At 36.0% G+C, this 13759-nt stretch overlaps 1 protein-coding gene across 8 annotated transcripts; it reads right to left on the reverse strand.

Moving 5' to 3' along the window:
• Nucleotides 1-838: 838 nt before the first annotated feature.
• LOC113697878 (clathrin heavy chain 1-like) lies at nt 839-12555 on the reverse strand. 8 transcript variants are annotated; one of them, XM_072058289.1, is made up of 22 exons: nt 12326-12554; nt 10939-10999; nt 10332-10466; nt 10092-10241; nt 9894-10025; nt 9364-9450; nt 9149-9273; nt 8086-8169; nt 6888-7025; nt 6532-6784; nt 6311-6447; nt 5958-6236; nt 5601-5768; nt 4966-5023; nt 3971-4874; nt 3622-3693; nt 3146-3218; nt 2867-3069; nt 2165-2277; nt 1870-2054; nt 1408-1787; nt 839-1239 (listed from the first exon to the last, which is right to left on the reverse strand). In XM_072058289.1, the coding sequence occupies exons 2-13, from the start codon at nt 10966-10968 to the stop codon at nt 5747-5749; spliced, it is 1572 nt and encodes a 523-aa protein (XP_071914390.1). In that variant the 5' UTR covers nt 10969-10999; nt 12326-12554; the 3' UTR covers nt 839-1239; nt 1408-1787; nt 1870-2054; nt 2165-2277; nt 2867-3069; nt 3146-3218; nt 3622-3693; nt 3971-4874; nt 4966-5023; nt 5601-5746. The 8 variants fall into 8 exon arrangements, with proteins under 8 accessions (XP_071914390.1, XP_071914392.1, XP_071914391.1 ...); XM_072058291.1 differs by having other exon boundaries at nt 5579-5768; XM_072058290.1 differs by having other exon boundaries at nt 1408-1541; nt 1689-1787; nt 4966-5768.
• Nucleotides 12556-13759: the final 1204 nt, after the last annotated feature.

Here is a 13759-nt window from a genome sequence, read left to right on the forward strand (position 1 = left end):
GCAATGGTTGCTAGATTAATTCTTATCAATGGAAAAGAATTCAGCTTTATTTTGAAAGAGTTGCAGCAATTGTCCTAAAAAGGAACTAGAGAAATTAATTGCATTTTCTCATTGACATCCTTGGCCTAATTAGAATGGTTTTAGGTATTTCATATATAGATACACAACATAGCACATGAGTTGGAATCTGAATACAGATTATAATACAAAAAATAAAATTTAAAGAGACAAAAATAAAAAGTTAATGACAATTTTGAAGGGCAATCCAAGTGTAAAGTTCTACACAAGATTGCTAATGGTTAGACTTAACAATGGATGAAACGTGGTCTCAATTTTTTAAAACCTATTAAAATTTTCAATAATTCCATGAAAAATCACGTTCAGGGCATTTGCTGTTTCCTAATACAGTATGTAAACGTAATTAAGGTGCTTCACTCTGCAGGATGACACATTCAAATGGTGTAAAATCATATAAATCGGGCGTAATCTTGAATTTGTCAACTCATATAATTAAATTTACATGAAATTCAAGATTATGCAATAACTAAACGTATTAATAATTATATGAATCGGACAGTTTTCCAACTTGTGAGGCCTGTGATCCGACGACGTATTCTCTATGGGAATATTTTGGACCCTCGTGTCTGCAGCCTGACCAATTTTATCAAAGTATAAGGCTCCTTTTCTCTTGTGTCATCAGAGCCACAATTGCAAGTTAATAGTTGAAACAAATGAAAAAATAACTACAAACCAATGCCAGCGACAGCAATGAAGAGGCAAACACTCAGAGATGTAAGTGGTAGAATGAAATAAAAAGAGTAAAGAATAAACACAAAAGTTATCAATGAAGGAAAGCAGACTTTAACTTCTTGAATGCCCAGTTAATAACACAAGACATGGAAAGAATTTCTCAGCATTTTTCACACAGACAAGGATTAGGAGGAAGTTGCTGAAACTCTTTTCAGTAACAGAAATGGCCTAATGCCTTTGGCACACTTCAAAATAGCATTGTTGCAGAAACAAATTCATTATACAATATCAAAAAGGAGTCTAGGTGACATGGCACCATGTGCACAACTTTGCAAGTTTCTGCAAGTGTCAAACAGTGATAAACAGCATCCATTTCGTAGGGTTTTCCCCAGTTTCAGGCACAGCCAACTGCATGGCCCATCGCAGTTGCTAAATGTCAGTTTCAAAATGCTATGAAAGTTTCTGTAGTTGTGCTTCTTGTTTTTTCCCCTGGAAAGGATACAAATGAAATCAACATACATAGTTTCTCTATAAATACTAATACTTCTGAATTAAGGCAATAGATTATGATGCACTAGCATACTAGCAAAGTAGAACACATAAAAATTGAGAGTTCCACATCCTTCATATTGAGATACAACTATCAAGAATATCTACCTCCAATGTATCTAAATGCTGTAGAAGATCAGCAGCAGAAGGCCGTTTCAATGGATCTGTCCGAAGTAGCTTCAAGATCAGGGGCTTGGCAGTTTCATCCACCTTATACTTTTCGCAAACTTGCCCGGGCGATTCTGTTAGTTTCAACAGTTCGAGCTCAGAACATCTCCGGGGACAAAACAGCTGGAATACAATCAACCCCAAGGCATACATGTCCACCTTGTTGGTGGGCTTGTTGGGGTCCCTCTCTTTCATTTCAGGTGCACGGTAGAGATACGTACCAACTGGTGACGAATTTGTGGTCGAACTGACATCCTTCGTGGTCGAGGATGTGGTCGAACTGACATCCTTTGTGGTCGATCTGACAACCTCACGCAGAGCTGTGAACAGGAAAAATTGGTTAGTCAACCAACTCATTACCCAGGTACAATTTTGTAAAGCACCAAATTTACTTAAATGAACCTAATCCAAAGTCCCCAATTTTCACTGTTCCACTGTTGTCTATGAAAATATTATCCGGCTTCAAGTCCCGATGAATAATATCTTTGCCGTGTATGAACTGTAAAGCCTCCAAAATCTGCCGAAAGTAACTCCATGCCATATCCGTACGTAGCTCCTCCTCCTCCGTTAATTTAGACTTCAATGACCTATACATTATTTAAAGCTTAATTTCCACTTTGTGCGTATTTATCATGCAAGATCAACTCATAGTGAAAAATAAAATAAAACCTGAGAATCAGTAAGAATGAGAACATACCCCTTACAAAGTTCCATATGAATATACATCATCCTCTCCCTCGGGCCATATGAAGCGGAACCAGAGTATTAACCTCTGACCCGATTTTGTTCTCTGTAATCTTCAATCCATGCCTTCAAAAACAAATTCTTAGTTTAGATTGCCATTTTTTTTAAAAGTAAAAAGAACTTAACTAAAAATATGTAGCATAAACAATTTTTTAAAGCATGTACAGGACAAAAATAGTAATAAAAAAAAGAACCGAGCTACTTAATATTTAAATTGAGCTCGGTTCAGTAAGAACTTGTTCGAACTTGGTTCGCCAACTAGCCACACCAAACTTGAATAGCGTTTTATGTTCGATAACTTTTGAATTCGATAAAAAAACTCGTTCAACCTTGGTTCGACAAATAAACAAGTCAAACTTAAACAAAATTTTAAACTCGTTAAAATAATCAAACAAACTTAAACATTAAGGTGTTCATTTTGATTAGGCTCATTTGCGCCCCTACTGCAATATAAAACTTAAAAAGGTTAAAATAGCATATTTAATGGCCAACCCATTTTTTGAAACCACAGCAGATCACAAATATACAATTTTCTTAACTACTTATTTACAATGAGAATGACAACAAAAAGTAAAGCAGCAAACAATGCATTTTAAGAGAAAATTACATAAGGTTGGATATTATTTGGTATTTGTCGTGAAAAAAATTAAATAACCTGAGAATAGCGCACAACATTTGGATGTTGTGCAAGACTGAGCATTTTGACTTCATTAATCACACGTTGAACTTTTTTTCTTGATTCGGTACGTTGAACTTCTTCTTCATCTTCTGATGCGGGAAAACGTATAAGCTTAACAGCACAATACGTGTCATCAAGTTTGACCTTGCATTCAAACACGACTCCAAAGCTACCGCTTCCTGCATTTAATTGTTGCTAAAATTAGAAAAATACAAAAGTCCATTTAAAACTTACAAAAGATTTAAGTAGAAGTACCTATTTCCTTAATTGGTTCATACTCGTGTTCAAACTTTGGGTAAACTATGTGTCCCGCCATTATAGGAATTTCCTGTGTACAAATTACGAGAATATTATTAAAACCTATGAAAATCAAGAATAAAAACGAGCAAATTATCTGGATGGTAACCAAACTTTTGGAATGGTTGAGTTTTGACTATTGAACTATTAAAAGTCTCGTTTCGATTACTGAACTATTTAAAGTTTAGATTTCAGGTCATTCCGTTGATTCAATTATTAAACATGACAGATTTGAGTGCTCGCATGATTCACGAGACAAAAGAAAAAGCTATAGTCAACGACTAAATGACCTGAAATCTAAATTTTAGATAGTTCAATACCAAAACACCAAACTTTTAAGAGTTTAGTGACCAAAACTTGACGATTGCAAAAGTTCAGCGGCTATCCGAATAATTTGCTCAGAATAAAACTGCAGCTCATGATTCAAGACTTACACCAAAATTGAATGTCTCCCTCGCCGCGTTCAGTAGAGCTTTTATCGATCCTTCTATGTGCTCTTGCTCAGCCTAAAACATATCACCATTGATCCAATGTAACTATGAGGATAAAATATCCATGCAAATCAAATGTAGAAGAAGTATTTCAAATAAACTTGCAGGCTCACGCAAACAAAGATTGCATAAAGGTTCAAAGCAATATATAAATCAAAATTCTATCTTATTATCTTTTGGAACTATTGAATTCAAAATTTCGGATGACATATTTTTCATGGAAGTCTTGGACAGTAGACTAATTAGTAGTGGAATTCAGAAGGAAATACACAGCTTCTTTTGGAGATATTACCGCTGATTGAAGCTTTCCATGAAAGGTCAATGGATCATTTACTCCATCTCTGGGATATATCGATGCCAACCTGTGTATCTGTCCAATTGATCTTCAGAATTGTCCTTTCATCCTTTAAAAGGTCTTTGGACAGAAGAACCCTGCGTATTACCACTACAACAAAAATGACCTTTAACGGCATTTAGAGGTGTCCGTATACATAATCTAACATGACACTTTACCTTTCCTCACACCTCGGACGAGTGTCGTCCCTTCCAATGTAGGGATAGGTATGTAGTATTCAAATGTGTCAGGAAAACTATACTGTTATAACATCTCATCTGCCAACGAAAATTCGTTTTCTTGATAATCGAAAGTGTCAGGATAGTTATAGTTAGTAATAAGTAGGAGTTTTTTTAACGGAGCTATGCTGACACTTTTAACTGTCAGGAGTTTTTTTTTTTTTTTTTTTTATATAGAAGCAACCTGCGGGTAGTGCTCCCAGTCCCTGCTATACATTCCGTCAATCAAAAAATCCAAAGGACTTGTAAAATTATCCCAAAGAACAGAATGCATATAGTAATCTAAAAGCAAAAGTCAATGCTCAAATATAATTTGTTAAACTAAAAGTCAGTAACAAGTACAAACTTGAAAGATTCCCTAACAAGTATAATTTGTTGAACTAAAAGTCAGGTAACGTAATTGTACAACATTAGCAACGATTCGCGAGAGGTACAATATATATAGTACATTGTTTGGGCGCCTATAAAGCAGGATATTAAAACCGAGCAACCCATACCGTCAGTGAACTAATCAAAAGTGAAGTCAGCTCCATGAATTTTTGTCTAATGTGATAATTGTCTGCACCAGTAATGTACTTTACGGGCATTTTCTTTGAACATTAGAAGCTCCATGTTCCTCAAACCTGTTAATCGAGAGATAAAATAGACTGAAAATGGGGAGAAAAAAAGGAGAAAAGTTGAATATTGAAAGGTAGAGTGGATGTAAAAGCTTACTTAGATTTTGAAAACCACATTTGCTGAAAGGAACCAAGTGACGCCAATATACTCCCACCTATCCAAACAGTGAATGCGACAAGTTAGTCAACGCGCAGCATACTGAGATGCATCTAAAGCAATGTAGCTTCTAAATGCAAAGAAATGTCCACTTCAATCATAAAGCAGAAGCAAATTGGTCTAAACATGCAACTTTGGAGGAAGCACCGAGGCACATCTAGACTATATCGTAAGTAAACATATCAAATACTGTAAATTTTTGTATTTGGAGAAATCTAGCAATTTGCTGACTATAACAAAGTTAATTCTCCTAAAACATCATTTAAATGTTACACGTAAAATTATTGCATAAATTTGCCCTGTAAATTGTATTCTTCCCCATTCAAATTCTCTTACCTTTCATTTTTAAACATCCCCAAATAAAAATTCAGAAAAAATCAAAGCATATAGTTTTGGGAGGGCTTTCGACTTTCTGAGAAACTGATGGACCATTTCTCAAGTTGGAGAAGAAAAGTTCATGAAGAATATATATGCAATTAGCACAAAGAAATTAGTCCGAAATGACGATCATAACAAGGTGAATGTAAAGAGATGTAGAGTGACAACTAGATACCATTTTCAAATAGAAACTCAACTTTTTCAAGAGAACCACGTAATCTCCTTGCAGTAATTTGCAAAAGAGCACCATCTATAAGCATGTGTTGTACCACTCTTGCAATATTTTTGGTATCATCAATTCCAAGATGGTGACTTCCTAGCAGCGGATTTTGGAGTTCCCTCATCATTGAAACCATTCCTGGAGCCTGACAATCAAAAAGTTTATCACTACAATCTGAGAAGTTTAACACAACTTGGTCTAATCGACAGCAGCTGCAAACGAGCATTGGGCTGAGATGAAACACTCTATAAAATGCATAAACTCACAGACCAATCTCACACTAATGCAACGTATTATCTTTCAGCACAAAATTAAGCACAGAAAACCAACCAACCTGGCCTGCAACTTAAACAGGGAGTTCTTATTTGTTACATTGATGAGTTCATCATCACACTGCCCTCTCCGATAGGCAACAACAGCAAGGGTAGGATCACGCTTCTCACAGTATTTGCCCACGACACGTGAATCATAATATGGGTTGGTAGTGAGAAAGTGCTCAGGGTTATTATTACTGTCTATAATGATCTTTCCAAGTGCATTGTGCACATGCACATCCTGGCTTCCTTCGCTCACAAGATGCTCCAAAAATTGGGCAAGTAACCGAAGCCGGTTCCTGCAATCAGAAGTTCACAGTTAATAAGTCCACCGACATGCTAAGTAAAGGTTGTTTTAGCAACGAAAAAGCACCTTTTCTCACACTCGTCCACGAGAGGCTCAACAGGAAGAAGCGAACGGACAGAGAGAATCAAGCCTTTAATAAAATCTTCGGGACATTCATCGTCTAGCAGCTGCCCCACAACTAGTGGAGCATTTCCAGGATTGACCTATGTACACATGAAAAAAAGGAATTCAGCTTCAGAGGGTATGCACCATTTACCAAAAATTGTAGGTTCTCAAAAGCAACTGACCTTCTGCACATATCCTTCAATATACCGGAGCATGTTGTTTGTATACAGGTAGTGTGTAAGATCTGGAACAAAACCAAATCGATCGCACACATTTATTAGGGGTCTAGCATCCGGAAGCTTGGCTTCCATCAAGAAATTTTTAGTCTTCTCTGGGTCATAGAAATTTGATTCCCTTGTAACACGCTCAACCTCCTTGATCTGCCCTGTCTTTGCAGCTGCTTCAATATACTTAAAATGGATGTCAGGGTCCTCACTGCAACAACCAGAGTTTAAAATATGAAGGCAACAGACTAAAGACAGAGAAAATGGCCAAGTCAAAAACGAAGAAGAGTCACTTCATTTCCAACATATCTCACCTTGAGCTCAGATAAGACCCCAAGAAGAAGTACAATCCTTCATATGATTTGAATTGCTCAAAAAGTTTTATACAAGGTTCAACACCCAATTGCTCACAATATTCTTTGGCAACTTGCAAGCACCGAGAGATTGGTAAGCTGCGTTCTAATGCAAGGTTTAGTTCAAGGGAAGAGCAGAGGAAGGGAAAGGAAGAAATCTACTGCTTGAAAGCAAGGAGTTGGAGACAAAGGTAACAAGAGAAACAAATCAGCAAACACACAAAATTTATCTTTCAGCACAAAGTATTATCATAGTTACAGAAAATGTACACCAATTAAGTGACAATGAAGTTTTTACATTTCAATACGGTTTCTTAAGCAATGTACTGAGTAACATAATTACTTGGGTATATGATGACAAGCAAGCAGAGCATACTGCCCCCACGTAGATGTTATTTTTTTCTACTGCAAGATTTAGAGGAAATAAAGTCTGCTATTAAACTGAAAGACTACTTGATTGTGTTTGGATAAAAATATTTCGTAGTTAAGTTAGATAGGAGCTTACAACATCACAATAATAATTTCTTTAGCACGAGTAATGAGTTGCTTGCTTAGTAAAAGGGAAAAATACAAGTGATAAATTTCTCAATAGAAAAAATCTGAACAAAAAAAAAATAATTCCCTCGAAAAAGTTGAAGGTTGCACGGCATTATCAAATTGTCATCCATGATCCATCCACTATAATAAGGAATAAGGGTATTTGGAGGCATATGAAAGTGATGGGCTCATTGCTTCTGAACCTTTACAATTGGGTACTATATACGTATAATTGCTGCATACCTTTCCCTCACAATTGGGCATTGGTTCCAAGGAATTTGATTCGTGTCCCTGTTTTCTTCAAGAAGAATTACGCTCTTTCCTTGTCTTTACTTTCTCATCCCTCTATTCGCTTCCTTGCAAATTTTCTTCTTTTTTCATTCGAACCTTCCGACAAATAGGTAGTGAGCATGAAAAATTTTGAAATTTCTTTTTCATCAATTCCTTATACGGCCTGAGCTTGAATTTTAAATCTAAAGCTCTACTCAAACCTATGATCAATTCCAACCACTTAAAATCGACTAACAAGATGAAAGTAAAGCATAACCGACATGATTGCAGACAAAGAAGAAAACAATACAATTAAGGGGGGAAAAAGGTACAAGAGTGTGGGAAACTTTACAGTGATGATTTCCGCTGTAGTGGCTGGACTCCAGTGAGATGATAGCGGCAACCTTCGCCTACTCTACTCCTCGGCACGCTCAACCTGAATATCTAGTCAGTAGGAACTTCCCTTAATGTCCAATAGTAGTACCGTAATCATAACAAAGGGCTCCAGGAGGTAAAAGAAACTTGTATAAAAAAATCACCAACTCCACGACATAATAAGACCCTACTTCACAAGCAAACCTTAAGGTTGGTCACTCAATATGCAATAATATCGCTATCAGAAAAAAGATTTTTTGCAAAGCTTTTATTGATCATAATACAAATGGATCAATAGAAAAAGGAAAGGCCGTCACTTTGATTATGCCGGCTTCACAGTATAATTAATTTGTCTAGCAGGTTAAATTATCATTCCTAACGAACAAAAGGAAATACGGCCAATAAGGATTCCTGTAATCAAAGACTCTAAAAGCCTCAAACATGAATTATTGATATGGGAGGGAAAGGAACGGGAAGAATAGGAGGGAACTGATCTTTTGTGCTTGGATTGATTTTTTATCAGAGAGTTAGAGAAATAGGTTTTGCAAGACATAATAAGAGGTCTCCAACATTTGCTTCATGGTGCTTTAGATCTTTCCTCGTGGAAAATTAGTGCAGCATCTCCTGTGAGGGAACTCATTCCTCAGATTAATACATTACTTGTCTAGTAGCAAGTTAATTGCATTCGAAAAGAAACATATGGTTAGAAAAGGAAAACCATACAGCATACAGCATTTAAAAATGTTGGCAAACCAACTTTCTGACTTTTTCCCAAACTCCAGAATGAACAGATCTATTTGCAGAAAGGTGAAGGTACACAGTTCACAAACTATTAAGTTGTCTTTCCAACAGCATTGAGGTCAATAAGACAAACAGCTCATAGTAGTACTTCCTAAAAAATTATCCAACTTAAAATACAAACTCAAGACAACAAAGTGGTTGTAGGATAATTTCCTTTCCAACTTCCATCTGTTTTCCCAATTTCAGAGTGAATGCATCTAGTAAAGCACACAGTCAAAAAGAAATATATGACTACACACTTGGTAATTGTGCCAGCGGTGACATATAGCAGCTTGCATTCACTACTTTCTTTCACAAGCTCCCCCAGAATCCTCTGTTGTTCAGTCAGCTCCATTAAGCCAGATAGACCCATAGATTTTCTTCCCTATGAGTAATAAGAATTTTCAATGAAGATATTAGGTAGAGTGCCATAATATAGAGAAAAGACAGAAAGATTAATATTTGACAGACATACCAATGGTGGATTCTTAACTTTAATGTTGGCTATGAGAAGAGGTGGGACAACAACCAAAGTCATCCCAGGACATAAAAGAGCAGGGACCTGACAGAAAGCAGAATTACTTGTCTAATCAGAGTTTAAAGAACACATCACTAGTTCCAAATGACACAAAAGACAACCAGGAATGTTTATTGTTTCTTCGCAATCCCATAAACAGTAGTACAACTTCAACAACAAATTATGTGGTCAGGAAATATATTAGTCTTTCAAAGGAAAACATCTTAGGTTAGTGTTAAATCTAAATACATAAAATTTAGTATACAAAATTAGGTACAATAAGGGTCAGTCCAAAAAATTTATTGAACACAGGAATGAAAACACTTGAAAATATGCCCATATAACTGAAATGGAGAATTGGATTGGTGAACTTATTCTGACGCACTAAGTCAGCTTAGCCGGATATTATCAATCCCAACTCCTGGTTTTATGCCAGTATAATATTAGTAACAAAAACGAGTGGGTTAAAACAGAATAAATTCTTTTACCTGATATGTCACTTCACGTCCGTCTATAGCTGACACATCTGCAAAAACATCGCGTCCACTCATAGTTGCATTGATCACTTCTCTTTGCTCCGGTTCCAAAGAAAAATTGCCAAATAATCTTCCGCTGAATTCCTGACATCAGATGCAATTAAGTGCATGGCTCATATTTCAGAAGCAAGAATATATAGGTTTGCCCACCTCTAGCCCCTTTGCCCATGGAAAGTTGTGGCTACTCCATCTTTTATTGTTTGAACTTTTAATATCCACGACACAAGGTTCTGCTTCCACAGATGCTGCTGAAACTCCATACTTTTCGAAGTGACTTGAATCTTCTGGACGAAATTCTAGCTGTGTTAATATGAGGAGGCTGTGTGTTAGCATTTTCTAGTGATTCCATATGTGTGTGGATAACAAAGAGGAAGGTAATACAATATCTGCCTGTGTAAATGAAAGAAGTTTGGAAACTGATGGAGTAAAGTTGGACTGTTCTGGTGGCAAACTTGTCTCATCAGGATCTCCGGGTTTCACATATTTCCCAGAAAAGAGCTCAAGATTGGAAAGAGCTTCCCAAACCTTCCAGAACATTAATATCCAGGAAAACTTGCACATGGAAAATTTTTGGAAGTAAAACTAATCTAGGACTGTAGGAAATGACAAAAATAGCTAAAAAATAAAGTCACAAGCCTTCAATACAAAGCCCTAGGAGTGGACAAACTTTTTGACAATCCTTAAGCGTGCCAAGATTGTTACAAGCTTGTCTAGACCATGTAAATGACTAGAAACATGATAGATGACAACCAAGCATGGACGCAGAAGTAAAATAAAATTAGAATGCAAAAGAAGTAAAAAAGAAGAGTTGAGATCTTCCTCATGATAGAGAACTGTAAGGCAGTTGCAGAAAAGTAATGTCAAAATCCATTTTGCACTTTTGCAAAATACTTGACAGATAGATCATCAGAGTGCAATAGCAAGCGATTCCTCTGAAATTGAGGAACCTCATTATCATGTCACTAGTCTTGATTAAGCATGTAGGAGAGAAATTCACCTCTTTATCTTCAACCTTGTGACTGTCCATCCCTGCTTTCTGACACTTACAATCGACTGACCTAGAAAATTGCAAAAAAAAAAAAAGAGGCTGAAGAGATAGCAAAGTTTGCAGAATGACCAACTGGATAACCTATTTATGAAACTCAGGATACCAAATCTCCAATGGCAACACAATTCAAGATTCATTCTGTTCAAACAAGCAGCCAAATTAAAATATACTTGATTTATCTAATAAACTAGTATCCTTGTTGTCAACTAAATGCTCACTGCAATCTACCAATTCTTCTGGTCCATAGAAATATAAACGAGTAAAAACTAGGTACAAATTAACTGATATCATCATCATCTTGACAAGAAATGAGATGGACACGGCTCGAAAAGCTAACAATTGAAGCTAAAAAAACCATGCACACTTCAATTTCCAAATTAGGTTTCCGCCAAGAACTTTTAATTCCACACTTACACCCCTCAGAAATTAATTATAGGACCAATTTGTTGCTACTACTGGTATGAGAAGTGATGATCAATTTGAGTTACTACAATTTTTTGGCCCGCCATCAGACTGAAAAGAAGACGGATATCAAGAGAACACAGCACACATTTTCTAACTAAAGAAAAGTAAAGTACATGATTTCAATGTACATAAGCACGCATAACTTTTAGTTTTAACAACCAAGGCAAAGAAACCATGCAACAAACTCGAAAAATATACTAGGGAACCTGTTGTTTTTTGGTCTATTTCTATGTTTAGAGAGAAAACAAAGTATCTATATTCATTGGAAACTTCTCAGAAAAAGAAATCTAGCCAAAAACTATGTTAGTAGTTAAAAAATTGAAAAACTGATCCTCAAAGTCAGATGGACACCTCTGAAATGATGCTTACGGACATTGATAGCAAGTGTTATTATAATCTCAAGGCTGGATATGAGGCTACTATTAGGATGTCAAGCATTTGGAAAGATTGCTGCAGCATTGTTGACACTTGTATACTCTCATCATCTCATCGTTGCTGCTCCACTATTCGATGTTAATTCTATATTTCCATATTGTCTAATTCCAGTTAAATTCTTATGTATAATATCATCCTAGTCTAATTTATGAACTGAATTGCTGCAGTTGTAATATCTGGGAAAGGAGAAGATAGTGTACGCTTGGATTATTTCTTTCTATTGGCAAATAAACATGTGCAGTGACATAGCAAGTCATTACAGAAAATAGGGAAAAAAAGGATGCACAACATGATGAGTTGAACGAGGACACATTAAGTTAACAAGCAGATGTTAGCAAGCATTTGAGAGGTACACATAGAAACAGAGCTGGAAAGGAAAAAGATATATCAAATTGCAAATATCAACAGTAATTGCAGACAATTGCAGACGATTAACTTTACAACGTGGCGGTGGTGGCTGTGGTGGCGGTGGCTGAAGGGTGGCGGTGGCGGTGGCGGTGGTGGCTGCGGTGCACTCGTGGCGGCGGTGGCTAGGGTTTGTTTGAGAAATTGTGAAGGAAAGACGAAAGAGAGATGCGGGACAGCGGGAGAAGCAATTAGAAATGCAATTCACAATTTGGGGAAACAACTTTTGCTCTGAAGTCTGAAGACTCTGAACCTCAGCCCTCTGACGCTTGAATTCCAAGTTCCAACTAGTAATTAGTTATACAAATAGGGGTATTTTTGTAATTTCATGTGGCTCGTCGAGCAAAAATTTCATGTGGCTCGTCGAGCGAGCTTAATCTCATCTGGCTCGAGTTCAACTTGCTTACTAAACATATTAGTAGTTGGAGCAAATTTTGGAGCAAATTTTGCCTAAAAAATTCAGTATCATTTGATTAATTCAGATGTTCGCTTTTTAGTTATCAAACGCGTCTAAACATATTAAAATTTGAGTCCTTTAAGTTTAGATGCTGAATTGAATTATCAAACAGAATCTTAAACTCAACTCTACTAAATCCCCACAATTAAGATTAGTGGATGAAGATAATTTCATAATATTTAAGCCATGTTGAAAAATAAAAACCAAGGTGTATGTGATTAGATGTGGTAATTGTAGTTTTATCGGAATAGACTAACCCGTTAGACTAGACGTAGTAAATATTCAGATTTAATTTGAATTAACCCAATGTGGACCCCGAAGCTGCATTAATAAGTGCCTCACATTTATATATTAAAAAAAAAAGTGCCCACATTGGGCTTTACATATACATGAGCTTTAAGTGGATCAAACTTTGACAATTAGAAGTAACAATGAACAAAGTCAAAAGTATTCATGTTCGAGTTCGAAATACATTTCCTAAGCTCGATCTCAACAAACGTTTAACTTTGAAGTTTGATCTCGGCTTGTATAAAATACATATAAGGTGCTCGACCTCTCTCGAGAAGAAATTTGAGATCAAGCTCGAACTCGAGTGATAAAACATATAATTTTTTATAATAATAAAGGTTTTTAAGTAATATAATAATTATAAAATATTTATATACATAGATTTGATGCATGGCACGTACGCAAACTATTTATATAATGGTTTGCTCATATAGTCCAGTGCTTTTTCAAGAGCTACGAGCGCTTTCCTCGTAGCCATGAATTAATTTAGGTCGGTAATTGAATAGTTTGAAAGTACCCGAGTTTTCTTATCTTGTAAATCAATTTGGAAGAATAAATTTCTAAGAAATGGTACTCATAATTATTACATGATAGATTTCTAATTTAATTGCGTTGATTGATTAATTTTTGGTAAAATAAACATTTTTTTTTTGCATACATAGCTAGTAGATTATATACAAATTGGGGTACAGTGTGTATAATTATAAGTAATTTTCTCGT

The sequence above is a fragment of the Coffea arabica genome, chromosome 7c, assembly GCF_036785885.1.
Source record: "Coffea arabica cultivar ET-39 chromosome 7c, Coffea Arabica ET-39 HiFi, whole genome shotgun sequence".
Lineage (NCBI taxonomy): Eukaryota > Viridiplantae > Streptophyta > Magnoliopsida > Gentianales > Rubiaceae > Coffea > Coffea arabica.

Bases quoted from the DNA above. Each gene is read 5' to 3' on its own strand.
- LOC113697878 (XM_072058288.1), bottom strand. From the start codon at position 10,968: ATGGACAGTCACAAGGTTGAAGATAAAGAG. The intron at 10,026-10,091 runs GTGGGCAAACCT...ATCTGATGTCAG, and splicing joins CATGGGCAAAGGGGCTAGAG to GAATTCAGCGGAAGATTATT. The intron at 5,769-5,957 runs GTTGGTTGGTTT...TTTGATTGTCAG, and splicing joins CTGTTTAAGTTGCAGGCCAG to GCTCCAGGAATGGTTTCAAT.